We start from the raw sequence: 27,495 nt of genomic DNA on the forward strand, positions 1-27,495 counted from the left end.
ACATCCTTGGCTCAGATGAAGTGGATCCAGCTCTCCTCACATTCCCTAGGCATCTTAAGGGGGTGAATCCGGCAGGTTAAAATGTAGTTTTTGCCTCTGTTGTTATCCCAGTACTCCTGGCCGTTGACTTGGTACCTTGCTGCGAACTGGACTACAGAGCACAGCTGAAGGAGGAAAGGAGGCACAGGGAGAAAGAAAGTGAAAACATCAACCTGATCTTGCCCGTTTTTCTCAGGGATGCTACTGTGCCAATGAGCACACACTTCATGGAGGCTTTTCCACTGGTTAAAGGTGTATCGCACAGATACTTGCTTCTCAAAAGCAATATTGCGAACCTGGATGGTGCCACTGAGCCCCAGATCTGAGCTGGTCACTCGTTCAAGACACACCTGTTGCTCCTGAAGTCGGGAGGAGAAATCCATACTGTCCGCAGGCTGCTGGAAGTCGGGGACCAAGCACTGCATAGAAAACTCCAAGTCTGAGCTACTGCACCAGAGGTCTGAGTTTATGGAGAGCCTGGAAAGGACATGCAAGGGGATCGATGGATCCTCCCCTGTCTGGAAGACTTTCACTTCAGTAAGCTCCAAGCCCAAAGCATCAGCAAATCTCACCCGGTTTATGCGACTCTGGCATCCGGGAACTTGACACTGTGCTGCTGCTCGCTTCCTTCTTTCGGGTGATGTAGGCAAAGATCTGGCTCGGCGGCGGATGATAGGCCGTAGCGCGGGATCGCAGCTGGGGGAAGTGCTGCTCTGAAGCTTACTTGGCTGGGGGCCCCCCTTGGCCAGGGTGCTGCTCCAAAGAGCCTTGCTGCTACTTGTGTGGACTGCTGGGGGCTGCTGCTGCCCGCGTCCCCGTGCTTCTTCAGCTCGTAACATGTTCTGATAGAGGTCAGAGAGGTAGCTGGGATTCCTCCGAGGACCACGTACCTCCATTCCTAACCGATGACAAAAAAACCAGCGTTAACACTGCAGGTAACAGTGAGCACTGCCTCTCTGAAGCGTGTAACTTGGGAATGGCGGCTACCGCCAGTAAGTATTGGAGGTTACGGCACTGGATGCAGCCAGAATCAACGCAGCCGTCCGGAGGAAGGGCAGAAACCAGGAAGCTCTCACCGTAGGTGGAAGTGACCCAGCGGCCAGCGCACTGTGTGGGGGATGAAGGCGGGCTCACTGGCTGGCGGACCCACTGCTCAGGCTGGAAAGGGATTCAAGACTGTCACCGTTGATGCTGGAGGACCTGAAGCTCTCGCACAGGCTGCAGACCGACTGGAGGCTGTCGTGCTGGGCCAGGGAGGACTCGAGGCTGTCGGAGAGGCGGCTCGACGCCGCGGGGTTGCTGTGGCACGTCCCGGAGCACCCTCGGCCCGGGCAGGCGGCGAGCGGGCCCTGCAGGCTGTCCTCGCCGGCGCCGAGCGACGCCGAGCCGCTGCCGCAGCAGGGGCACTCCAGGCTGTCACACTGGATGCTGGGCGACTCGCGGGGGCTGCCGCTGCTGGGGAGCGCTTGCAGGCTGTCGGGCGGCAGCGAGCCGGAGCCCAGCCCGGGGCTGCTGCAGGGGCTGGCCGGGGCGCGGGGGCTCTCGGGCGGGTCCGCGGGGGCGGGCTCGGGACTGTGGCCGGGGACGGAGGGCTCGGCGGCCGGGGCCTCTACCGGCCACATCCCCCGGGCAGCGCCCCTCCGCCCCGCGGCGAGGCCCGGCCCGGCCCAGCGCTGGCCGCAGGCACGGCGGGACCGGCGACGGCGCCGTCCCTGCCCGCCCCAGCCCCGCGGCGGCGGCCGCCGCCCCCTGCCCCCACCGCGGCGCATGCGCGGGGCCGCCTCCGCCCGCCCCTACCCCGCGCCCAGCGAGCCGCGCGGCCTGTGCGCGCCGCCTGCGCGCTCCCGCCTGGCGCCGCTGCCCTCCGCCTGCCCGGAGGCGCCCGGCAGGTACGGGGCAGGGGCCGGGGGCGGCGGGGGGAAGGCGAGGCGAGGCAGCAGGTGCGCGGGGGCGGTGCGTTACATACCGCGCTGCCTTCCGCTCGCTGTCCGTGCGGAGCGCGGCGCCGGCCAGCGGCAGGAACTGCTGGCGCATCCCGGGAGGGAGCGGAGCGGGGCCCGGCCCGGGCAGAGCCGCCGCCGGCCGGGGCCCGGAGCGCAGCGTGAGGGGCCGTTGTGCCGGCCCCGGACCCCGCCGGAGCGGGCGCCCCCTCGACCCGGGATGCGGAGCGGGGCGGGCTGGGTTTCGGCGCGCAGCGGCGGACGGGCGGGGGCGGGGGCGCGCAGCGGCGGGGACGCGGCGCGCCGCGGGAGCGCAGTTTCTGGAAGAATGCTACGAATTCAGCTCTGGGCATTTTTAGTAGGAATGCACGAGTACCGAGAGGTCTGCTTTGGAAAAAGAAAAAAATCGGGAGTGTTTGGTACAAAATCAGCGCGAACGTGGGAAGCGCGCGTTTTCCGGCAGGCACTGGCAGCGGCCCGGAGGCGGCGGCTCCGCACCCGGCCGGGGGAGGGGGGAGCGGGGCACCCGCCGCCCGTGGGTGATGCTCGGCTCCGGCCAGCGCGCGTGGTGCTGCACAGGGGGAGCGAACTGCTGAGGGCACATCCCACGGAAACGCGGCGCTGCCAGCTGCTGCCTTTCGGGTTTCCCTGTACGTTCCCACCGCTGTCTTTTTTTCCCAAACCTCACGGCCGGAGCTCGGTGGCTTGCGGCGCCCGTGGGCTGCCGGGGCCACCGTGCCGCGCCGGGACCAGTCCCGGGACGGGGCCGCGGCTCCCCCCGGCACCGGCAGGGCGGGGGGTGCTGGCTCCCACGGCGCGGGTGCTGGGCGGGGGCAGTGCTGTCCGGGGCGCGTCAGCGGCCTGTGATGGGTATCTTGCTGCTTTACAACCCGGTTCTGTGGGGAGGGGTCACACGGTGTTTGTTCACTGCATCCCTAGGCCGAGGCGATGCCCGTGTTTGATGCTCTCTGTCGGGCGAACCTGAAAGACTGGAGTCGTTTGAAGACCATGTAAAAGTCAAGCTGCGGATACTGTCTAAAAAGGGTAGTAATGGGACCGGGCATTCAGGAATATCCTTTACTGCTGCACAGAGAGACACGGAAAAAGGAAAGCCAAACCAATGAAAACCACAAAGGAATGGTAAAGTAAGGAAATTATCTTCTCTCTTTCTAGTTACATAAATCTGTAGATACTGCAGATTAGTCAGTAAGAGCATGACTGTCCTGTTCAGATTGTCACCCTTTCCCGAGCTGCAGCAACAGAAGTGATGGTGCAGTATGATCATGCAGGTCACAGCGAGAGACATGACTGCATCGGTGCTGGAGGCACAAGACTTATTTACATTGTTTCATAAGCATGAAAACATAATCATGTTTTTTAAAAGAAAATCTGACTATACTGACATAAAAACTGTGAACAAGATGTACGGTCTGACAAATTAAACACACTGCAATCAAACCAGTTTAAACTAGGAGGACATGGTTTGCTTATTTCTGTTCTAAAATGAATTTTCAAGCTTTCCTTTTTAAAATCAGTAAAATTTCTTGTTTGTAAAACGAACACTGTTTCCTAATTCGTACAGAATACACTGATGTAGTGGTCCTGTGTGCTTACACAGGAATGTATGATTTAATTGAAGAAATCTTCAAGCTGTCCAAATCAGTAATGCCATTACTTTTGCTGCATGTGAGTTTTTCTTCTGATTTTTCCACAACCCCATTACAACGTGAAATGGTGAATTTTGTTTGTGCCTTTGTTGTGAAACAGTTTGTATTAACACCCGAGAATAGACTGTATGCATCCTGCTCACTTCCGCTCCTTAGCATCATAGGAATAATCCTTTACTTGTTGTTGAGACTATGCAGATGAGAAAGGCAAGCAAGATTTGGCTTGCAGTGGCCTTTGTATTGTACTTTATAATTAGTTTTGTTAAATTGCTGTAGGACCGTGTGCCAGGTATTACAGAAATTAGTAGTTAAATAAGTAGTCTGTAATATTAACTATTTATTATCCCCAAAGTAACTTTGAGATCCTCTGATAGAGGATCTTCTATAAAAGGGCTAAGTTATATTATTATATCATCTGGTTGAATTACTCACTTTTGCATTAGTAGTATTAAAAATACAGTAGTGCGTTATTAGTATAATAAATAGAAAGTGACCATGGCATAGTTCTGATGAACTTCAAGTCTTAAGAAGATTTGCAGTCAACTCTTGCTCTTTCTTAAACTGAATTGCACTCTAAACTTTGATTGTATTTCTATTCTGACGACCACATATGTTGCTATTTATATGTGATACTCTGTTTAATTCTTGCTAGTTACAGTAATGGAAAAAGCCATCCAAGCACCAAAGGACTAAATAAACCAATTTCTCATGTGAAGCCTTCTTCTGGAAGATTAGGCAAAAATGTATCAAGTGCCATTGAAAAGGTAAATAATTGTGTTTTTTTGTTTATTTTGTTTACAGAAAAAGGGCACTTACTTTATGTCAGCTTCTTAATAATGTCACATACTTTTCCACATCTTTTCAGGTTTCCTGTAACACTCAAGATGGTAACCAACCAAGTATTTTTAAGAAGGGAAAAAACCAGCTAGATGACAATACTCAGTCAAAAAGGTAGTTTTATGTTAAGATTATTTGTTTAATTTGTGGTCATTTCAAACTGGTATGTAAAATGCTTGTGATGAAATCATGGCTTCTGTGTTTTGCCTTTGACTTCACTGGCCCCAGGATTCAGCATTTATGAGGACAACAAATTTAAGTTATCAATATGAAAACTCACTATCCTGCCTTAGTGAGTTCTCAGGCAAAATCAGAATAAAATAAATCAAAAACTCAGTAGTAGGCAGTGTTACCTCTGCCAGCAAATAATAATTTTTACCTCATTACCAAGTTTCCATGCCAATTTTAACTTCATTCATGTAGATCCCTGTCCTTGAAGGGGGTAGCAAGACCTTTGTAGACTGATGTTCCAAAGACATTAATCATTCTAATAGGGTACAATCTTTTTTTTTATTTAGGATCACAGGTATTTGCACATCACTGCACAGAGTACAAGAACCAAAGAGGAGTCTCCCAGAAAGAAGGCAAAATGAACCTCTTCTGCACAGGATCCCTCCTAGCGTAAAGGGCAGCACACAAGGTAGCTTCTGTAGGGTTAAAGATGTCCCAATGCATCATTTTTATTGCAGTAAAAAAGAACAGTTGGAAAAGAATCATGAAGATCACATTGCTGAGGGTGGTCCATGCACTTCTAAATGGCAAGAAGCATCTGTAGATGAAATGTTTCTGGATTTTGAGTCGGTACAAATTATTAAAGAAGATGCTGAAGATGATAGTGCCAGTGACCTTTCTGATTCAGAAAGGATTCCCATTCTCCCATCTCCCTGCACACCGCCAGAACTCATTCTCAGAGCTGAAGAAATTGATCCAGTTTGTTTGGAACGTGTCCCTGATATGGGTTTTAAAGAATCAGAATATTACTACCCGGACTTCCTCCCACCCCCTTTCAACTCATGGGACTTGAAGCAACTGGCCATCTTTGTTAATGTAGAGGGTAAAACCGAATTTCGACCAAAGCCAACAGGATTCCTTGAGAAATACATTGATCGCCTTTTGCAGCTGGAATGGCTGCAAATGCAGACTGTGCAGAACGAGAAAGGAAAGGCAGCCAAAGCCAGGCCACAGACTGCTCCTGGCTCCATCCGTACCCTAAAAAGCCCTGGCAAAAGCAAACCATTACTCAGTCCTTTGCCTAGCAAGCAAGTGGTTCCCCAAGAAAGTGTTACAAAGCTGCCCAGAAGCTATTTGGGTCACAAGGGAAGTTCACTCTGTGAAGAAAGTCACCAGTTGTATTCTCATCCAGGTCCCTTGAAACTTTCTGAGAGAATGGGATGTGCAGTGTCTTCTCAGAGGCCATCTGGTGAAGTAAGGAGTGAACTGAAAAAAACCCCAACTGCAAAGCAACAGCTTTTCAACATGCAGCCTGCTGAGAACAATTCTAAAATTCAAAGCATGGGTAATATCAGACCCCCTAAGCAAACCCCAGTATTTCATGGTTCAGCTGCTCCCATCAAAGGCTTAAAAACATACACATGTACAAATCCAAAGAAAAATGGCAATGCCAACAATTACGTTCCTTCTAAAAAACCAACAGGGGACAGGAAAATAAAAACAAATGGCATAAAGCAAATGTCACACAAATTCAAGTGAAGAAAAAATAAATTAGTAAATATTGATGCTTCTTGACCTCTAGAAAGCATCTGGCCAATGCAGAAGGGTCATGTTTTCTTCATAGGAAGATCCTAGGAAAATATGTTCTTGATGCATGGTTCTAAGTCAGCACTGTTCATCTCGATATATTTGATCTTAAGCCAGCAAGGCCAGCAGGAAATCTTTTACCTGAAGGCAAGTGTCTTCCATTGGTCTTTCCTCAAAAACATTTACAATGCTTAATGAAGATAAGGACAGCAGAGTATGAAAGTTCAGAGAAATACATAATTATAATATGTCCTCCTGTTTGTACCAGTTGAAGTCCCTTGAAGTCTGTGGTGTTTCTTATGGTTACCTTGGTGTGGTTGAGTGAATAGAATCCATGCTCTTTTTCTTGAACAGATGTGCTATTTTGCGAGACAGGTGTGATGGTGGTGTTTTCTGATGGAAAAGGCCTCAACTGTTTTTATAAAATAATGGCGCGTGCTTATCTATGCAAAGGCAATCTGATTCTTCACAGAAGATGATTAATTGGAATTTTTTTGATGAATTAGATACTATTTTTTGATAATAAGAAGAATGGAGATAATGCTATGAAATATTTTAATGCAGAAAGGATTCTTTTTAAGACAATTATTAGGGAGCACACAGCTTCAATAGTGACAGACTAAGAAAATGGAATGCATATTTTTATACCCAGAAACCTTCACTGTGTTTACAGACAGCTTTTTCTTGAAGTTCAGTAAGCCTCGATGCTTTTTGTTGTTTAGAGGAAATGACCAGATTTCAAATTGCACACGGATATATATGACTAACGCAAAATGAGGGTATTACTAGAGACTCCGAGGCCTAATTTACAGAAGTTGTAGCTTCTCAAAACATAAAAAATAGACTTTTAGAGGATGGATTTAAAGGCAATTACTGTAAGTTCAAGTAAAGATATATTTTGATACGAAAGATACCTATTTTCAGTCACCCAAGATGACTATTACTTATTCCATGGTCCAGTCTACTTCAGTTAGCTTGCAATTGTTTCAAGGTTTAGTGAAGCGATGCGGGGAAATACCCTGCAGAAAGAAACTGTGCAGCCAGGACTGGGTCCTGTCCTGGGACCCTCTGTTTTCTCTTGTGTCTGTGAGATACAAGAGAATGTGAAGGATAGGTCAGTGAGTGTTCAGGTGTGGGTTCATCATCAATCACAGCAGCTGGGGACGTGATCTTGTTAAAGATAAAAATCTAGAGGATGTTTTGTACTTTAAAGTGAAATACTGAGCAGCACTAACTTCCTCCTCAGCCATCATCACAGTGAACTGTTCGTGAGAAGTGAGCTGAGGTCTGGTGGACCAGATTTTACAGGTGGATTCTTCACATTGTGATAGAAAATGAAAAAGTAGCAAATACTAAAGAGTACATTATGTATATAGTTAAATTGCACTTCTCTTGTTGATCTCATCTTAGTTTTAAAGATGCTTAGCTGTTTCTATTCTTTCATTGTGCCTACTGGATCTTCAGCTTTGTAAAATTTCAAAGCATGGATTTTTATGTAGTTTAAAATGTGAGAAGATTAATAAATGTAGTAATAAACTGGTGTATTTTACAGTACATACAAACATTGCTCAGGAATAGTTTAAGAAATATTTTTAGTGGTTTTTTTCCTAGTCTACTGGAGACCAAATGTGAAATTTTAAATTGATAAAGGAAACATATAATATACGGTATTATAGTTCCATATTCAGTATTTGTGAAGTTACAGTTAAAATGAATTGTAGTTGCATGTACATTCAGCTCTATGCAATTAAAGTGAAACTTAATCAGACATGCTCGAAGATCGAATAAATTGCCTGTGTCAGAGATGTGGTGAAAGGTAGGCAATGGCATTCAACACCAGCAGCTGCAGAAGACCAGCACATTCTATTGTTGCCATTTCATCCTTCTGTTTTGTTCTGGACTCAATGTGTATTTCAGCTTTTTTTAGATGAAAGGTTCTTACATCCAGTGCTAGAATTTCAGGCTCTGGCCAAATTCTACAAACCTTTATTAGTCAAGTTTGCCTGATTCACGTTAATAGTAGTGAAGGTTAGTAGGACTGCTTTTGCCAATAAGCACTACTTTAGCGCACAATTTTGGTACACTACTTCAGTGCGCTATTACAAGCACGAAAAGCAAGGTGAGCAGGACCAAGCCAATGATCAATTGAACAACAGGTTTTTGAAACAAATTATGTTAGATGCAGTAATTAGTTCAGCATGTTATTACAGCACTGAATATTAGTGTATGCTAAATTTTCCTCTGAGATGTTACTCTATACTGACGCTTTCCTAGGGTTATAAGGAAGGTAGATATAGGCCCATTTTGCATGATCACTTCTTAAAGAGTAAACAGTGTTTCAGTCAGCTTTGAAAAGAGCAAAGGTGATTGGCACTGAGCAAAGTTTTTTTCACAAAAGATAGAGGAAAGTTTTGGTTTAATGTAGTGCCTGTGATCTGGTGGACATCGATCTGTTGTTGGAGACTCAAAAGTTAAACAGGTGGAGATGGTGGTGCCACTTAAATTAAGTCTGAGTACTTGTTCATCATTAAGCTTTGGCTGTGATCTGACTGATAAGTTTGTTTTGTATGATAATTGCACAAGTAATTTTCGCTCATTCAGTTGGTACTTATTACTTGTCTTTGTTCACGTACAGAAATAGAGTTTCTGTGTATACCTCATCAAACAGCCCTTGGCATCAGCAGACTTGTAAGGGTTGGATCTTATTCCTGCAGCACTTTTGCTTCCAGTTCAAATTGACAATGTTCTGGGCCTATAGATAAAAAGAGCTCCTTTTACAAAGAGGACTATGGTTTATGTTTCCCTCATTTTGTATTGATGGATATTGTCTTCTGAAGCACTTCTGAATATAGCAGAAAAGTTTATTCCATGAAATACATTCAGTTTGGAATTAAAATACTTCCCCAGCAGTGTTGTGTGTGGCTATTTATATTTTCCCCTGTGTTTGGCAGAATGATCGTACGTGTGTGTAAGCCTAGCATTGGCGATGCTTCTTGAAGTTTACCGTAATGTGACATACTTAAATAGAGTGATACATTTTTTGTCTAGATAATTTAAAGGTTTAATGTTCTGCAGTACTACCTACAGAACAAATATGCTCAGGTTGCATTTTAAATAAATAGTCAGATTCTACTTCGGTTATACTAGTATAAACTTTGAATAACTGTTGTTTTCAGTGAAATTACCCTGTACAAAGATGTGAAGAAACAGGTTTACTCCCATATGTATAAACTGTTTTCCATAGTAATGCTAAACTGCATTTTAAATGCATACCACAAAGAATTTTAAACAATATTTGTTTTCTCTTGACATACTTACTTTTTCTCCATTACTTGCATCTCTGCAGTGAAATGTTGTGGTCAGTTAGAGTTTTACCTTCCCTGCACCTCCTTGCACCCTGTGGTAGCTTTCAGTTACGTACAGCAGGTGTGAAGTTTCCTCACCATGCCTTCAGCTCCCCATTCTGTTCGCAGTACAGGTATCGAGCTGCTGCCATTACTCCGAGTTTGTGCTCCATAGAGGGGTTATCATTGCATGAGCAATGCATGCTGTTCTGGGAAGAGGGGCTTCACATCTTCCTCGAGGAAGACTCAAATCAATCCATACTGCTGGTTCAGTACCCTCAGTCCTGGGGTGGCCGCTTGTTAAGGCTGATGACATAGACCCTGTTTTTCTTTCCAAATGAGAGATTACGTTTGCTGGTACAAATTTGTGGTCCTGGAGTGACAGTGCTTCTCACGGAGGCAAAAAGGCTCAGCGGTATTGGTTCTGAGAGCTGAGTTTAGAGCAGGTGGGTTGCCAGAAGCAGGGAGCTGTCACCTCCCACTGCAGCCCCTCTCCCAGGGGGCTGGGGCCACAGCTGCCCCCCTGCAGCCTCGTGCTGCCAGTGCCAGTGCCCCTCCGTGCCTGCTGCTGCCCGTGCCCAGCGGGATGGAGCAGGGCTGTAACGCGCACAGGGTGGTGACGCTTCTTCATTTCATGGGACTAAACTGTTGTCTTTGACTCCAGAGTGCTTAATTACACCATAATCCCATTATTGCTTTGGCCTTGCTGGGTTTCATTTACGGTTGTTCGAGGTAACTTTATCTTGTATTTGCTATTTAAAGGATCTTGTTAGAAGTTTTGAGAGTATTTTGACAGACCTTTTTTTTAGTCAGTATGCAATACCTTTTTTTTGAGCTGATACAGTTGGAATTTCCGCAGTATGAAATTGCTTACATTGTACTATTTTTTGCCTTATTTTAAAGGTATTGAGCCTTTGTTGCTCCCATTGGCATTAGTGGGTTTTCTTCTGAAAAATTATTAAACAGACCACTCTGTCTGGGAAGGCTGGAACTCGACTGAGAATTTGCAGCCAGCTTTTGATGTTGGTAATCATGTATTCTTATTTACTTGAACTTTTTGTGGATATTTTTGCTAGTAATTTAATTGGAAAGTGATCTTGTAATTCAAAGTTACTGTATATTTACTACATTAAAAGTGAGATACTACCTATTTCTTACTCAGTTGTATTTTTTGTCATTATCTACAAGGCAGCAGCTCTGAATTTTTCTTGTAGAAAATTTCTTTACTGCAGTGTAGGATAGAGCTTGTAGCTCAGCGTATCTCAGCTGTATTGCTGCTAACGGCCACGTTAGGTAGTTAAAGCTGTATGATTATTTCTATGCCACGCAGCAATCGCTTCTGTAATGGCTGTGTTAATATATGAAATATAATACACGAATATAATCATATATATATGAAATCATCAGGAAAAACTTACTTCATCATATTCGTACCTTTCTGTTTAAAGGCAATAATCAGTGAATTTCACATCCTCTGTTACAATCCCTAGGACACCGAATGGTCACAGAATGAGAGTTGGAACACAGAATGGACACTAAGAATAGGATCCAAAGAACAGCAGAGATGTATGGGTAGATGCTTGCAGAGAACCCCATTCTCACATTGCTAGTATAGGTGGATAAAGTATGTTTAACTTCATTTCACACACGGGGTGTTCATATGTTCAGCTGAGACTAATCAAGATGAAAATGAAGGGAGAGAGATTCAGAGGGAAGAAAATTATATTTCTCATTGCTGAAAATACCTTTGCTTTGCCATTTTTGTAATTTTATATGAAGCATTGGAAAATTGTATGTGATATCTCACAGAGAATTTTACAATCAGAACATTCCTGCTATTTGAGGTTTTCCTGATGTCTAAACCATAGCATCCTTTGCTGCTGTTTAAGCCTGTTACTGTTATTTTGTCCTGTTAAAGATGGAATCTTGGAAGGTCATCTGCTTGCCTTTCTCCACACACTCACTGTTACTTAAATGAAACTGAGGCTTTTTTGACATGATGATTCTGTGATCTATTGCTTTTCTTCTTCCCTGAACAGAAGAACAGTTCCTCCCTAAGTCTTCCTTTCACAATTTCCAGAACACTAAACTAATTACTTTCCAGTTCTAAACAGGAATAAACCTCCTTGTGTCCATAAAAGCAATACAGGAGAATGGAAAATGCTGTAAAAATAGTTTTCACAGAAGCCAGGACTTTTCCCCACTCTCTGTCACTCAGTCTTCTTTTTACGTGGTTTTTACAAGTCTTAATTTTTCATTACCTGCTTCTTTATGCAGCTTTATTTAAAATGTATTTTTCACAAGCTCTGGGTGGGAAGTTCAGCTGCGGGTATGTAAGTTCATGCTTGCCTGGTGGTTTTGGGGTTGAACAGGGCAGTCTGGTGTTTATACCCCTTGTCAAGTTAGCTTTTACAAAACTTGTTCTTGGTTCAAAACGATATAAAAGTAGTGCTGCTGGGTGTGGCAGATAAAAATAGCTCCCATTAAGTAAAAAGTTGCATGTTTGCATTTTTTCCAAACAACCGTGAAGTTACTAAGAAATGGCATTTCCAAGTAACCGTTAAGGAAAGCTGCATGTTTTCTTCTAGCTGTGGAAGGGTCATAAAACTGCAGGAGTGGCACGTTTGGTTTGTGCAATGCTGGAAGTGGCAGGTGCAGATGGATTGAAAAAGCCACCGCAGGAGGGATGGAGCTTGGCCTTCAGTCACTGCAGTTTTCAAGAAACAACACTCCACTACTATTTTTTTAATTCAGTCTGACGAGAGGCAGCAGCTGCGGGGGCGGGTGGGGGGTACCAGCTGGAGGGGGTACCAGCTGGGGTGCCACCGCTTCCAGTGCACACACGGCCCAGCCTGTCCCCACTGCCACCTCCACTGTCCTAGCATAGGGGTCTCACAGGGGGCTGCCAGGAGCCAGCCTGCCGCTACCCCAGCTAGGGACAGCAGGGTGGTGACCCCTGCCCAGTGTTGGCCTGGCTGGGTTGCTGACACCCCCCCGGTAACAAGGTGGTGTTTCCACGAGTGTTTCTGTGGGGTTCATGGCGGGGCTGGAAGGGATATGGTCTGAGCCATCGCTGTGCAGGAGCAGTGTGGGTGCACAGTTAAAGCTTCCAATACAATTAAAAGTGGCTACACCTACATGGAGGGCAAAGCAGCTCGTTCAGGGGGTCCAGCAGAGCTGAACCTGGAACAAAACCAATAAATACTATGTGCAAGTGCTGAGTTACAGCCTTGCTTACTGTTGTTATGTGACAGAGGTTTTCCCTGTGTGATTTACAGCTTTACAGAGTAGCTCTAAGGCATTACTGGTGAACCCCCATTGCCCGGCAGGTTTATAACCACGGCACATCGGTAAGTATTTTGTTTCTATAGGAAAAGGTCATGGAGTAAAGGCCCGACCTTCACCCAGGTCTGTGCAGGCAGAGCTCTGTCTCATCTGTGAATTGCCGCTGGAAGCGTTTGGTGGCACGAGCCATGCAAGCACGAGCTTCCCCATGGAAGCAGTGAGAACTGGGTGGATGTGTGCAAGCTACCTGTGAGTTAACAGCAGTTTGAGTGGTCACACCCCTTCACAGTGAAAGATTTCAAGTATAAAGCAGTGTTTGAAGCTGGTGCAGGAAGCTTGTGCTTATAAAAGGTCAAATCCTGCTAATTAGGATGCAGTCACCATTCTCAACAGTTTATTTTACTCATCTGGATTAGAGGCTTTGGTCCAGTGTTCAATCTGGTGAATCAGCTATGTTTGGAACACTCAGGGTCACATGACAGGGTCTCTGAGAGCCTGAAATACTCCCCCGATAACTTTTTTCCAGTAGTAGGTCTATGTCCTGTCAATACCAGACAACTGCAGGAACACTAGACACAGAGAGACAGAGGTGAATACTGTAAAAGCTGGCGGTACTTGGTTTGAGAAAAGCCATAGAGATAATACCACAGACTGTTAGATGCAGTGTTTGCGTGTTTCTGGGGCTGGCATCACCTGACCAGAGAAATTAGTACCTGTGCTCTCACGCCAGTTCATTTGGAATGAGATGAGATTGGAATGAAATTGCAATGAGATTGGAATGAAACCCTGCAGAGTTTCCAGGGTTAGATACAATTTAATACAAAGCTGTCAAAACTGGATTGATATGATTCTGTGAAGCCGAATTCCTCCTAGATGGTATTTCAAACTTTTCTACTTAACCACACTTCTCACAATCACCTTTTTTCCCCCCACAAGTTTACTGCTGCCAACAATTTTTCTCATGAAATTGAAAATCTCAACTTAAGACAAGCCATCCAAAAGAAGACTATTCAGGTTTGTAGTCAATATTCTATAATAACAGATACACAACTGTTAAATGTAAACTATGACACTAAATTCACTGCAGCCAATACTGGGTAGATTCTTATCAGTTAGGCAGTCCACATACAGCATACAAAATGACCTGGATTATCAGCACCACTGATGTTCAAGAGGAGGACAAAGGACCATTCCCAAAACATGCTGGACAGGTACAACCTTTTAGTAACATTTCTTCTTGAACCTCAGTAAGGTATCTATCACCGCAGATTGTACAATAAAATGCCAAAGGCAGGAGAGGGCAAGAATTGTGCATCAAACAGCAACTTGTGAAAAAGCACAACACTTATTTGTTCAAAGTTGTCTTATTTACACAGAGTTGGGTGGAATTGTGCGGTGTGGGGGTATGCTGCTCCTTCCTACAGGAACTGCAGGCACACTCGGGGGAAAGACTATAGAGTGGGAGAGTAAGAAAGTCATTGCACAGGGCTGTGCACCTGCCCATGGTGCAAAGAGAAGCAATACTGCAGCCAAGACAGCTGTTAAGTTGGCTGAGACCAAGCCAAGAAAGGCCCCATCTGCAAAGAGAAGGCATGAAGAGAATTGGTCTGTAGTCTTTACATTTCTGTTCTGTCTTCCCTACTCTTTTGCTACTTCTCTTTTCAAAAGCTGTTCCATAACAGATCATTTAGTATATCAATGGACCCAGGGTAGATGAATCTCCAGAGACTGGATTGTTTCCTATAGAAGATGATGCAAATGGCCGTGTATTGTACATCATACCATTGACAAAGACCCCAACTTATCAGGTAACACACTTTAAAAAATACTTACAACTGTTGGCAAATATGAATTGCTTTCTCATCGCTAAATGCTTCACAAGAATGAGACAAACCTATAAAAATTTTAAGTATGTATTTTTATGACCTCCTTTTCTTATTTCAAACCTCTAAATAAATGCTAAGATGATTGTCTCAGCAGAGACCAATAAGTAACTTCCACATCTCTATTGATTGTAAATCTTTGTGGCATGTTTAGACTTCTACAAATATCTGTACACTTCTTTTCTATCTTCTTTTTGGTATGACCTTTGACGATAATTTAAAAAATGAAAAGGTTGTCCTGAAATCCAAGTATATTACAGCTATAGTTGCCAGAACACTGAGTTGTAAACACATAAACTCCTAATTAAGAGAATGGAAGCAAATAGTTATGCATTACAAAAAAAGAGATAATACTGGATGAGCTGCAGAGCTGTATTCCTGTAACTTTACGTAAGAGTAAGCATATGCTTCTCCTTAAAAAGCAGAAAAGTGTGCATAAGCAGTAAGCATAATGAAAGAAATGTGATAACAAGTGTATGAATGAAATATGTGAGTGTGGGTTTGTTTTCCTCTTGCAAAAAATATTCAGTTGTGGTCTCCTTATGTTTATTCTGTGATGATTTCTATTTGTGTCTCTGTGGACTAACTGTATCAAATTGATAGTTACTGTTCAATGTGGCTTTCTGTGCAAGGTCTTGCCTTCCATAATGAAAAGATAAATTTTGGAGAGCTTTCTGTTCCCCCTCACTAGACACATGGCTGTTCCAGGGCAGATGCTCTGGGCTTGGTAGAAATAAATGTAACAAAGGAGAATTCAGTATTCAGAATTGAATCTCCTGCACATTCATGGATATGGAGGACAAACATCATAGAAATGCAGCTAGAGAAAACTGAATGTATAAATACTTCAGAATTGGGAAGCACCTGTGAAAGCATGCTTTTGTCTGACCCCAAGGATATTTGTGTGTTTTATATTAGGTAGTCATTTCAAATAACCCAACTCTAGCTCCAGGTGATGATTTTGTTTAAAAGTATTGTTTAATGCACAGGTTGACTATTATGAATCTACTACTTTTGAAAGGTGAAATAATGACTTAGTGATGCAACTTGAAGCCAAATGCTAGCCAAATATGACTGAAGCAGCTCCAAAATAGGATTTTTTTTTGTTCCATTCTGATATCTAAATGATAGTATTCATTCCACTCTGATACCTGTGTTGCTACTCATTTAGGTACATTTCCATACTGTACACAGACCAACTGTGAACTGTTGGATCGCTCTTTATTTTGCAAGAAAAATTTTAAAGATATTCATGGCAATGCACTAGAGTTTCCCAAGGAGGAATACAGCATTACAGTAAGAGAGAACTGCAGCGAAGGTTTCTGAATTCGCTCATTTGGAACCAGGCTGGGTACCCCATCAACCCACTGTGTTGAACCACACAGATCTATTTATTTACAATGCCCATCTCACCATTCCCTTTCTTCTTTCAACAGTTTCCAGTACTCTACTTTGCCAGTTTTATGTGCCAGGATTTCAAAGGAAAGCCATTGTTCTGCCTCAAGAAGGTGAAGAGACTTTTATCAGCTATAATGAAGAGAGCAGGATGTCTTTATTTCAAATAAGTGCAAAAGCATATACTCACGTTTACACCATGAGTGTTGTGTGGCTGAATCTGGTACTAGTCTATGTTTCCTCTGGTTTTGGTATTGCACAAAATAAAGTGCTTTTTTGCCACTAAACATATCTGGGGAGTGGTGTTCTGCATGGCCTGGATAATGCTACTCTGGTGACAGACTGTTGTCACTCCTACTGTTTTTCAGTATCAGCAGGACCTTCCCAGGTGCCTCATCCTACTGATGAATCCAGCAGATGAGGAGGCACATCATCTCTTGTCACACTGCGCATACAAGGGTCTTCAAGAGGGAAGTAAATGAAAGTGGAAAAGGGGATTATCTGCAGAAGTGTGAATCTTCACAGCCTGGTTCAGATTCTTATTAATGCCACCCCTCTCCCTGTATGGAGGCTGAGCTGGATATGACAGATCACCTCTGTCTGCCACCTCTGTCTATGGAGGCTGGAAAAGAAGTGATTGCTGAGGTAACTGCCTCTTTCCTTATGTAAATGCCCTTTTTTATACCACAGAAATTGGTAATCCCAAGAATGAGGTTTGATATTAGTAATAGTGGGAAGAATGATGCAATATAGTTCAAATAGAAAATAAGTGTCACTTGGAGATTCCACTGGGATTTAAAATACTGTTGACAACTTATTTTGTTCTAACAACTTTCAGTCTGAGACTAGCCTTTTTTTCGTTGGTCATTGTTCTAAATATTGGGAAGTGTAACTTCTTCCAAAATTCTTATTACAGTACCTGAATTAACATGCACAAGATTTTATTCAGTTCTTGGCATAAGTGAAATGGAACCATCATCCTTGAGATACCTATCAAAAACATGCTGGTCAACAGCTTCTACTTAACATACTGTAAAAGTGTGGACAGGATTTAGTAGTATTTTTATGACTATAGGATGTACTTCTGGGGGTTTGAAGGCTTTTGAGTTTTTTCTGTGGATTTTTGTACTGTATTCTCTAACAGATGCCTGTTTTTATTGTAAAGAATGCCTGAAAGAAATTCTGGTCTACATCAGTAGGTGACTGCCCATGTGTTCTGTTCATAAGTACGCAGGGATCACCAGGAGGCTCCAAGAACAATTTCTGTCTTACAGCAGGCAAAGAAAATGTAAAATATTCTTTTTATGTATGTGAGAACCCAATTCCCCAATCCTTAAGACCTTAGTTAGGAGCTAGGATTACCTGTGTGAGCAGACATTACAAAGTTCTGAGGTCATGTTTGGTGCCATTAATGAAAAGGATTCCAATAAATTTAGAGGGTGAAACTTATTTAATTAATGGAGATTATGAAGGATGCCTGTAGTTGGTGACTCTACGTAGACATGGATTATATACTCATAACAAGAAACAGTCCCTGAACAGAATAAGCTGTGATGTAACTGGAGAAGACAGCCCAAGAGAAGTGGATGTAACAGAGAGAAAGATAATTGCATATATTTATGTCTGAAAGAAATGTTAGTAGGTGACTTCATGCTGTGCAAATACGAGATACTATGTCTGTCTTCCAGGATGGCCTGCATGCTACTGATGCATTTTTTTTTCCAGGTTTGACACCTCGATTGCACCATACGGGCAGTGGACAAAATACTGGGCCAGGTAAGAAATGAATGTTGAATCCTTCCTTTGTCAAGCTGGCTTGTAAGAATAGGAAAAAGAGCTTGCAAAACTGGAAAGCTGCTAGGGTTTCAGCTACTGTGTCAGCCCACATCTAAAAAGCATTACAATTGAAAGTGAGGGATATATCTGATGGGAAAACATTAAAGGCTCTTCCATGCTGAAAATTCCTTCAGAGGAGAGGCTTCTCTCTGCCTCTCGCTGGTCACCCAGCAGTTATTGCAAGGCTGGGGCCTGTCACCTGTAACAAATTCTTCAGGATGGGGAACTGGGGCTAACATGCTTTCTGTTGCTGTGCAGGGTTAAAGTTTGGTTGCCTGCTTTTTCACTTCTGTGCTGTCAGGGAAATTCTAGTTTTTGCTGTGTCCTGTCTGGCCACTGCATGTTCACAGGCCTGTCCTGCATGCCTCCTTGGGCCAGACTGCATGCCCCCATGCCGTTTACTGGATAGCTGTCTGGTCCAGGACAGATCAAATGTCCTTTTCTGCCTCATTTGTATTCTGAGGGACATTCAGGCTCTGGTGCATATGCAGCTGAGAGCTTCAGTAAAACTTTTCCTTATCGGAGAGAGTCATACTTTTCACTGTAACCTCCTGGCTTACCTGCCTGCTTTGCCTACCGTGAATTCTTTTAATTTCCAAAAGGGCAGTAGGAGCTTCCATGATGACTTGCATTGTTTCTTCCCTTCTTTAGAAACTATATTACCAAAACACACTGGAAGATTGTGGGACCATCTATGAACCTTGCAGATAGGCTGAGGAAGGAGAACCAGAGCAAAATAGTTCCTGCTCTGTCTCCATTGGCAGTGAGGCCTTGGTTTTGAACACACTGGGCAAAGTTTTCTGCTCTGGAAGAAATCTGTCAGAAGTGATTTCCATCATGCAATTAATTTCAGAAGGCTGTGACTGCTTTACGGTGTTGCAAAGGCTTCTGGCAGAAGCACTGGCAAATGTGGAAAAAAAGAACCATCTGCACTTGAAAGTGTTGCAGTATGTTTGCACAACGAGTACCTGCCCTTTTATTCTTGCTGCCTACACCGTTTCCATGCCTGCAGCCAAGAATGTGATGTGCCTGGAAGGTCCACTCTACCCTGCAGAGATGATGGAGTGATTTTGGCATATTCTGTGCAGAATTACACAAAAAAACCCCTGATATTAAGGATCCTCAATTTAATATGCAAAGGAAAAAAACAGATCGACTGGGCTAGAAATTCCAGTCGAAGTTCCATATGAAAATAAGGCAGTTTTGAACAGAGAAGGCAACCACCAGCTAGGCCAGTGATACAGTCCTTTCTCCGGTAAATGGTCTCTTTAAATGCAAAATTAACTTTAGTACAGTGCCATGTGGATCTGACTTGATGATCCGATCTTTTATTTCTCTATGACACTGAAACATCGAAGAGGAAGTGCACATCTGTTCTTAGTGTGACAAACCATGTAATGACCGGAGAGGTCTGCACCCCCCTTGCCTTTCAGTAGAAAGCAGGCACTCACTTGGTGCTTGCATGCTTATGCTGGCATCTGGTGGCTGTTAGTACTATTACACCATTGCGAATACTATAGATGCTAAGGAATTGTTGACAGAGGGCAAGGTATGGTGATTCCTTTCGTCAAAATTACCTTCTCTAAATTAGCTGCAAGTGACCATGATGACGAAATTCATGGGTTTCCTCGAGCACCACTGCTAAAACAGATGAAATGATAGAGGAAGGGTGATACCAATTTTTTTCAATTCTCTATATGGAAACCAGAGATGTGTTACTTTTAAGTTTTGTGATTTGTACATGTCTGAATGTGTGCAGTTGACCTATGTTTATGATGGCTGTTGGTGTTACAATACATGAATGAGGAAAAAATAGCTCAGAAGATAATGTTCTACCATTAGGTAAGTTATACATGCAGTAAGTGATGGGATTAGTCACAAATCTTAATTCTGTTCTATTACAGTTCTGTGATAAGAGAAAAATGCTTTGCCTAAGGCAAGCACTAAGTCTGGTATCTATGACACTGTTCTTCTGTTTCGAAGTTTTCTTAAACAATAAATTACACTTTTGCTCAGATGCTATTAACTAATAATTCAAGACTGGAAACTTCAGTCAAGTGTGATAAAAGAATTTGGCCGAGTAGCAGGCAGCTAAGTTTTCCTAAATGCCAGCAGCAAGATCTGTTTACACAGTAAATCACTACTCTGATAAACTGTTCTTAATTTATAATTCCAGATGGAAGACTTCATGTGTGCCAGCGATTTAGCAGCACTGCTGATAACCAAGATGACTTTTTTATTGCAAACTATAACCACATTGGTAAGAATAGAATTGTGCTGTGTTTTGCTATTTCTTCTGAAGATTATGCAAGATTAAAAATAGTAATGAATGTATTTTGTGTGTTTATTGTTCTTGTCAACTTGTGTTGGGCCTAGAGCACACCATGCTTACAAGCACCAAAACATTAGGTGTGATCAGACCCACAGTTGCTAATGCCAGTAAAAGTTGTCTCACTCTTGCACGGAGAAAAAAGAACTGTTACAATGAAAAACTATTGTACAGCAAATGAGAACATTCACTGGAGGGTCTTACAATTGTATACAATGTGCCTGTACGGGTACTAGCGTTCATTATTGCCGTGTCTTCGAGGATTTAGAAGACTTATACACACTAAGCTAATAAAGCTTCCCAGCATGACTGTGAGGTAAAGATGTAGTGTTTACACTTTAAAGAGCAGAAATTTAGGCTGAAAGAGCTCCTTGGTTGGCCACAGTCACAGAGAGCTTACAGCACACCAAGGAACAACACTTAGCAATTGTGCTCCGTAATGTTGACCTTTGCAGCAGCTTTTTACGCCATTCCTTTTGACCAGACCCGAGGAGTATGCACTCTGCTATGGTCATATGAAAACAGTACAAAATCTTTAGTATATACAGTCTTGAAGCAAACAGTGATGGAAGCAATAATTAAAACCTTCACTTTACAGATAAGGGACTGATGCACAGAACTCATAAGTCAGCTCCCATAATCATAAAGAGTCTTGCAGAATGGATCTAGATTTTCAGAATCCCCTTTTGGCACTGTAATCATTGAAGTATCTTTATATTCATAATTCCTGTGAAGACACGTCATTTATGCAGTTACCAGGACAAAAAATATTCCTCCTTTTTCTCAATAAGCATTTGCAGTCACAAATTTGGTGATGTGACATTTAAACTCCTGTTAATGATCACATTGTTGGTTGATCTTTTTATCTAACTCTGGTAGCTGAATGTACCATGTAAGTGCATAACGAGGTGTTCAGTTCATTTGAATGATTGTACTAATATTTTAAATGTCACTATGTGCCTTTTAATAGGAATGAGCACTTTTATGTCACAATGACAAAGCATGCTACAAACACCTAAATAACAGCTCAGGCTGCTGAAAGCTATTATGATCCCTGCTGCCAAAATACGGACGGGTAATCTGTCGTGCATCAACAGGGGATGTCTGGACAACAACAAAACTCAACAGAGGATTCAGAAGGTCTGGTGCTGTGGGTATGTGCCTCAGCTCCATATGACAATTACTTCTTTCTCCATCTGTGCATAAGGTTTGAGTCGACATTTCGTCTCAAACAGGAGTGAAGGAAACCTAGATTAGTTTATTAATCTGTCATTATCTTAAAAGCTAGAAACATCTGCCTGAGACACCAGTTACTTTTAGTGGAGTTTGCAGAAGGGAGACTCAAGCTGATGCTCCACTACTAAATTACTATAAATCAAAGATTATTTAAGGGCTTTCATGAGACACGTGATTACCAAGTAGTGAAAGCTATGTACAAATTGGAGCATTTCTCCCCTGCGTCTCACATACGCATCAACCACACTTCTGAAGACACTGTTGCAGGAAGCTAGTCATTAAACGGCTCTTAACCGTGTGAGGCTGAGGTCTGCGTCAGGAGACAAGGTGGTAAGGGTCTGGAGGCAGCATGGTGCCTCGTGCCACACAACACTGAATATGATGATATCCCAATTGGGCTTTGAGCCTCAAAACTGCTGTTACCCTTGTTGTTTTCACTGAGGGTGGCAGTGAACCATCAGACTCCCAGTCACTGAGGGAGCCTTCAAATGTTCATGTGAAGTCCCTGCCTGACATGAACCCCTTCTCCTCCAGTGCCTTGCAGCAAACCTGGGCTGAGGGACAGGACTTTAGCCAAAGCAACGTGCCACATTAGGCCCCTCTGCTTGTGCCTGGCACCCTCCCCTCAGGGCCGGGCAGACTGCTCGAGCATCGCCCACAGAGCCGCAGAGGAGCAGCCATGGCCCAGGGCAGCACCGGGGCTGGTGCTGGAGGAGTGAGGTCTGTGTAAACACCAGCATGTATTACCCATGGCCCCAGCTTATGCTTTGCTCATACGTAATGGTAGAGGGAGTGCGTGAAGCCTCCGGTTTGTTCAGGGTCTGCTTTAAACTAAGTACCTTCATGGCTTGCTGTTTTGTAAATGCTGGTGATGGTCTATACTGTTTCAATTACCTGTTCGCAGTGAGAGGTCTAATCACGATGCCTGTGAATCCCCATTACTTCTGGCCCCTGCTGTGCCCAAGTCAGTGGGAGTCCCAGCAGCACAAATGTTTCTCTCCGTACAATCGTCATCTCCGTCTTTGTTTTGCCTCATTTATAAAAATCTTACTTAAAAGCAAATGACACACAATCAGTAAAGGGGAAATTAATCACACTGGAACCAAACTTCTGACATGGAGTTTTAAAGGAAACAAGAGAGACTGATCGTAGGATGGTCCTACAGAGAGTGGATGTTAGCGCGTTAGCAATAACATCTTTTTGTCTCAGACAGAAAGCATTTCCCCTGTCTGCTATTTCCTCTACTCTGCTGAGCAATGGCAGATCCCCCGGGATCTTTAGGCTGCCACAGAAGGAGCGTAAGTCTTAATCAAATCTTTCTGTGCCAGTTTGGGGTCATTTTCTCCCTTCTGAAGGATCCATTTGTCCTGATTAAGGTATTTCAAGAAGTCATTTAAAGGATGAATAAATGACAAGAGATGTTGTAAGTGAAGTGCTGAGTGGGCTATAATTAGTTCCTTCTATTAATGCTTTAGGTGGTGCTGTATTTCACATCCTAATAATTAAACACTCAGTAACAGAGGGTTGGGTTAGTGTTTTTTAAAAAAACCCATAGGCCAAGCTGGGCATTTTTCTTAAGGTTTTCCGGGAGCAAGCAGGGAACAGATGTTGTAGCACTTGTGGTAGTGGCAAAGTTTCTCAATCCGTTCAAAAGCCACTATCACCTTCAAAGAAACTGAAAAAGGGCTTTTTCTTGCTTAGCATGGGCTGATGCTGAAGACTGAGAATAATGGCAGAATTATGCCATTTCAGCGTGGCTTTCCATTTTAGCCTGTAATTGCACTTGGATGGGAGAGCTGGTGATTGAGGAAAAGCGAGGGAAGACACAGGCAAAAAGCAGAGGCGAGTGGATGCTGTACCATCACTCCATCGTGCCATTTCTGCTCTTCAAACTCCCATTTTTTCCTACTTTTGAAACAGTGATGAGAAGTCTTTAAAATGGAAACATCCACCCTCCTGTGCTAACCTTGTTAGTGAAACATAGCACATTAACTTGGATCTGACCAGGATACTTTCTTGATGTCTAAAATAAAATAATTGTCAATATCTGCTGTAATTACTTAATTTTATCATGAATACACATTTCTTGGGGACTGGTACATTTCTCAAGAAACAGAAGGCACTTGCAAAACTTTGATATTTAATATTTCAGATGCCCGCTTTGTTTTGCTTAACGCTGGTGGTAGGAGTCTACTATTTCCAGTTACCCTACGGGGTGTGAACTGGAACTCAAACTCACAAAACATTTTTTGCTCTGACAGAAAAATCTCTAGATTTCTTCTGCTCTGCCTGTGTCATCTCTGTTCTGCTAAGGATGCTGCAGGAACCCCCGGTGTGCAAGATAATCGTTCTATACTATGGAAAATGAAGCAAAATGAGGCTACAGAAGACAGTGGAGATCCTTCAGTCTTTTTCCCTGTCCCCTAGACAGATGTAATTACCCAGTGTGAGATCTGGCAAGAGTGACCAAATGAATAAGTAATATAGGAAAGCTGAAATTTCTAGAAGGTCATACATCTGCTCCCTGCAGGTTCTTCTACCACTTGCCTCAGAATAGTAAGAATATCACACAGCACGGTTATTTCCAGTAATGTATTATGTAACATGACTAACATCTATTCTTTCTTTCTGATTATCCTCAGGAGATGAAAACCCAGTATTTTGAGAAAACAGGGCTCTCATTAGTAAAAGAGCAGTATAAAAAAGTATTTTTTCATAAAGCATAACTTCACTAAATAGATCGATATTGTTGGGACCACACTTACAAAAACCTTTTTTGTACAAACTACTGATTATTCATAATAGTTGAATATATATTATTAATAATTCAGTATTTTGGTTTGTTCTAAATTCTATAACGTAAGAAAGAAAATTACTTCAGGGATTCAATTATCAAATTATTTCAAGGCACTGATAATAATGCTTCTTGATAGAGGCTTTTCCTGTGTAAAGACAGTTCTGTAATTATCCAGCAGATGGCATAAGCAGGCCAGTTACTGACCTTCCAGTACCAAGATGCAAAACTAAGCCAGGCTTACTGATACCCTCTTTCAAAACAAATCTACTTATAAAAATGTGTATTTTGATATTGTCAGTGGAGAGGAGTTTTCTTTCTTAAGACATGCCTTTTTCCTCATCAGCATCATGCAAGGGAAGTACCACTTAAAAGCATAAAACAACAGGACTGAGAAAAAGAAGTATGAGGAGGTTAGCATGAAAATCTTAAGCAGGTCCATTATATAGAAATCTTTCTCTTTGTCCACTGTTTCTTTCCATGAAGACACAGCAACAATGACTGATAAGAAAGACACCTCTGCATTTTTTGTATCTGTATTGTACTGTCTAGCTCGTTTCATTCTGTTTGCTTTCCCAAAGGGTTTTATTCAAATAATTTCTAGGCTTATAGGGCATATGGGAGAATCCATTTACACCAGCAAATGAATGCTTCCGAGCACAAGAAGGGGATTTATGCTTGCAACTGACCTTCTATACGTAACTTTCCACATGAACGATTTACATATTCTGATATGTATTTTCAGTATTCAAACCTATAAGCCCCATAAACAGCAAAGATGCTCTGCATACTGAGGTAATTGATACTTCAAAGAAGAAACAAAAAGTAGGGAGGATCTGTTTCCTTCTCTTCAGTGTTTTAAAATGGCTAAATCATGGCTCAGGGAGACATCTGATAGTGTCAAACTGTAGTTCTTGATGATACAAGCCTTCATGGGGTTAATATGACATTTGCTAACTTGAAATCTGCTGTCTGTCACACTGATGTTATTGTCCAGAAGTGAAATAATGGAGAAATTCAATTAAACAAGCAATGCTTCTTGGCCTTTGGGTCAAATCCTGATTACGCAGATGCTGAAAGTGATCTTGATAGACCCTGCATTCACATCTTTTTTTCTAAGCATTTGCAAAGTGCCACAGAATGTCATAGTTGAAGCCTCCCCTTATGAAAGGCCAAGAGCTGAGTTAGTAGAGTTGTTGCAAATCAGCTCTGAGATGCAATAGTTCAGTTATGTAGGGAGATTTGTAAACAGCTGGCAAGGCAAGTGTCACATTTCTAAGTTCTGAATTAATTGCAAGGAAGTGATAAAGGTAAAATGTCTGGGATTAGAAGAGATGAGCATATTAATATAAAAAAGAAGAAAAAATACTAAGCTTACCTATTTCTTTCAGAACTGTAGTCCATCACCATCTCTCCTGATCTTCATCAAACATGGGCGGGTGTCATCTTTTAATCCTTGATAGAGTCTGAAACAAGAGATTTTAGTCCCTAATTAGGGCTTCAAGATGCATCCACAATAAAAGTACTAAGAGTCAGACACAGAACTCCTACTTGTGCTTTTGAATTTTCTTCCCACATATTTTGCAGGCTATCTGTGAAAGAGTATTTTTTATCCTGTAATATTTGCCTTCAGCCCAGAATAGCTTCTACATAACCAGAGACAGGAATCTCACAGTTAAAAAAAGTATAAAATCATATTTTTGTTTTCCAACATTTAGCTTAAGAAACATCAGGTATGTCCAGGACTGTCATAAAACCACAAAAAATCAGTCTAGTTCAGCTTGTCATGTTTCCAAGAATGCTACTTAGATGAATACAAACACCATCAACCTATTTAATTGAATTGCATTTAGAAGAGGTATGGAAAAGACCAGAAGGTGACTATGGAAGCTGTACCAACAAATCTTCCAAAGAACATGTTACAGATTTTTGTACGAAAAAAAGAATAACAAATGTATTACAAGGCACTAGCACTCACAGTTGTTCCTAGCAAAAAGAAATGGCTTTTACTAGAAACTAGAGTGTATTCTGGATCCTGAAAAGCTGCTGACACAGGCTGTAACTGATGGAAAACCAACAGAACCTGTCATCTCTGTGTTACAGTACTGACAGTATAAAAGGTATTTTCATTTAGAAATTCATTTGAAAGCAGTAGTGACAAGTGAATTCCTATTTCCATCTACAGTAGAAAGAATTTATTACTCCAGTGCCTGATCCTTTTTTCTGTTATGTTCAGGAAAATAAGGACAATTCTAGTAAAGCCAGTGTGATCAAATGAAGGAAATGGAGAGGATGGGGCCCCGTACGTGTCTTGGTCAGATGTGACTGCGACCAGGGCATTCTGCTTACAGATCCAGCCTTGCACAGGAGGAGCCATATGTCTTGTTGAAAAGAGAACGTTTTGGGAAGTATAAATTCAAAAGGAGACAAACCTATGCTATATTTGGAAAAACAAGTTAAACTTTCCCAATGATGTCAGAAGTTGAGAAAGCCTGAACGGTAGAATCTGAGCAACTTCTTATTCAGATATTCTTAGAAATCACAGTATAAAACAGTAGCTCTTCAAATCTAAACTGGAATGCACAAGAATAAAGAGTTCTGGAGTGACTCAACACTAAAGCTAAAAAGACTTAATAGTGCTTGTTAGCTGAGCACTACTGGGAAGGGTGTAATGCAAACCTAGACGTAATTGTACTAGAGAGGCACTGTGTTTCCAGAGCAGCTCTGTACATGGAAGAGCACTCAAACTGCAAAATCTCTCTCCAGACCCAATAGTGTCTCTTCCCAAGAAAATCAGGACCTCAGGCGGTGGAGGAGAAAGTTTGTGTTGGCATCTTGTTCCAACAGAACAGCAAAAGGTAAGTGGAGCATGCCTCCATCACAGGAGCTGGGAAGCACTGCCAAGGCCAATAAATTAAGACAACTAAGTTCTCCTGTTTGAAGGTCCAGGTGGTTTACTCCAAAACGGAGCCAGAGAGCAAGCTACCACTATGGTGTGATGGATAATGGGGAAATTTTGGAGCTGAAAACTGAAGCTACTACTGCCGCATGCACCGAGTCATGGTACTCAAAGCACCCTCAGCATGAGAGGAAAATCAGGAAGCTTGGTGTCCCAACAGGCTGACTGCTGATCTGCAACTCTGAAAATCATG

General features: G+C 42.8%; 2 protein-coding genes across 5 annotated transcripts in view; one reads left to right on the forward strand and one right to left on the reverse strand.

The window, feature by feature from the left end:
• SYCP2 (synaptonemal complex protein 2) overlaps window positions 1-935 on the reverse strand; it is a gene marked incomplete at its 5' end in the record, with an annotated part of 36,792 nt that extends 35,857 nt beyond the window's left edge. The window contains one exon of the mRNA XM_080405900.1: window positions 390-935. Coding sequence (XP_080262026.1) covers window positions 390-935 — 546 coding nt within the window. The remainder of the gene's footprint in view (window positions 1-389) is intronic.
• Window positions 936-950: 15 nt separating this feature from the next.
• On the forward strand, window positions 951-9,550 carry FAM217B (family with sequence similarity 217 member B). 4 transcript variants are annotated; one of them, XM_080403949.1, is made up of 5 exons: window positions 951-1,928; window positions 2,919-3,124; window positions 4,299-4,410; window positions 4,512-4,597; window positions 5,002-9,550. In XM_080403949.1, exons 2-5 carry the CDS (start codon window positions 3,030-3,032, stop codon window positions 6,191-6,193), a joined length of 1,485 nt encoding a protein of 494 aa, XP_080260075.1. In that variant the 5' UTR covers window positions 951-1,928; window positions 2,919-3,029; the 3' UTR covers window positions 6,194-9,550. The 4 variants fall into 4 exon arrangements, with proteins under 4 accessions (XP_080260075.1, XP_080260076.1, XP_080260077.1 ...); XM_080403950.1 differs by lacking the exon at window positions 951-1,928 and having other exon boundaries at window positions 1,938-3,124; window positions 4,305-4,410; XM_080403951.1 differs by lacking the exon at window positions 951-1,928 and having other exon boundaries at window positions 1,938-3,119.
• The last annotated feature ends 17,945 nt before the right edge of the window (window positions 9,551-27,495 follow it).

This window comes from Falco punctatus (assembly GCF_963210335.1).
Source record: "Falco punctatus genome assembly, chromosome: 10".
NCBI lineage: Eukaryota > Metazoa > Chordata > Aves > Falconiformes > Falconidae > Falco > Falco punctatus.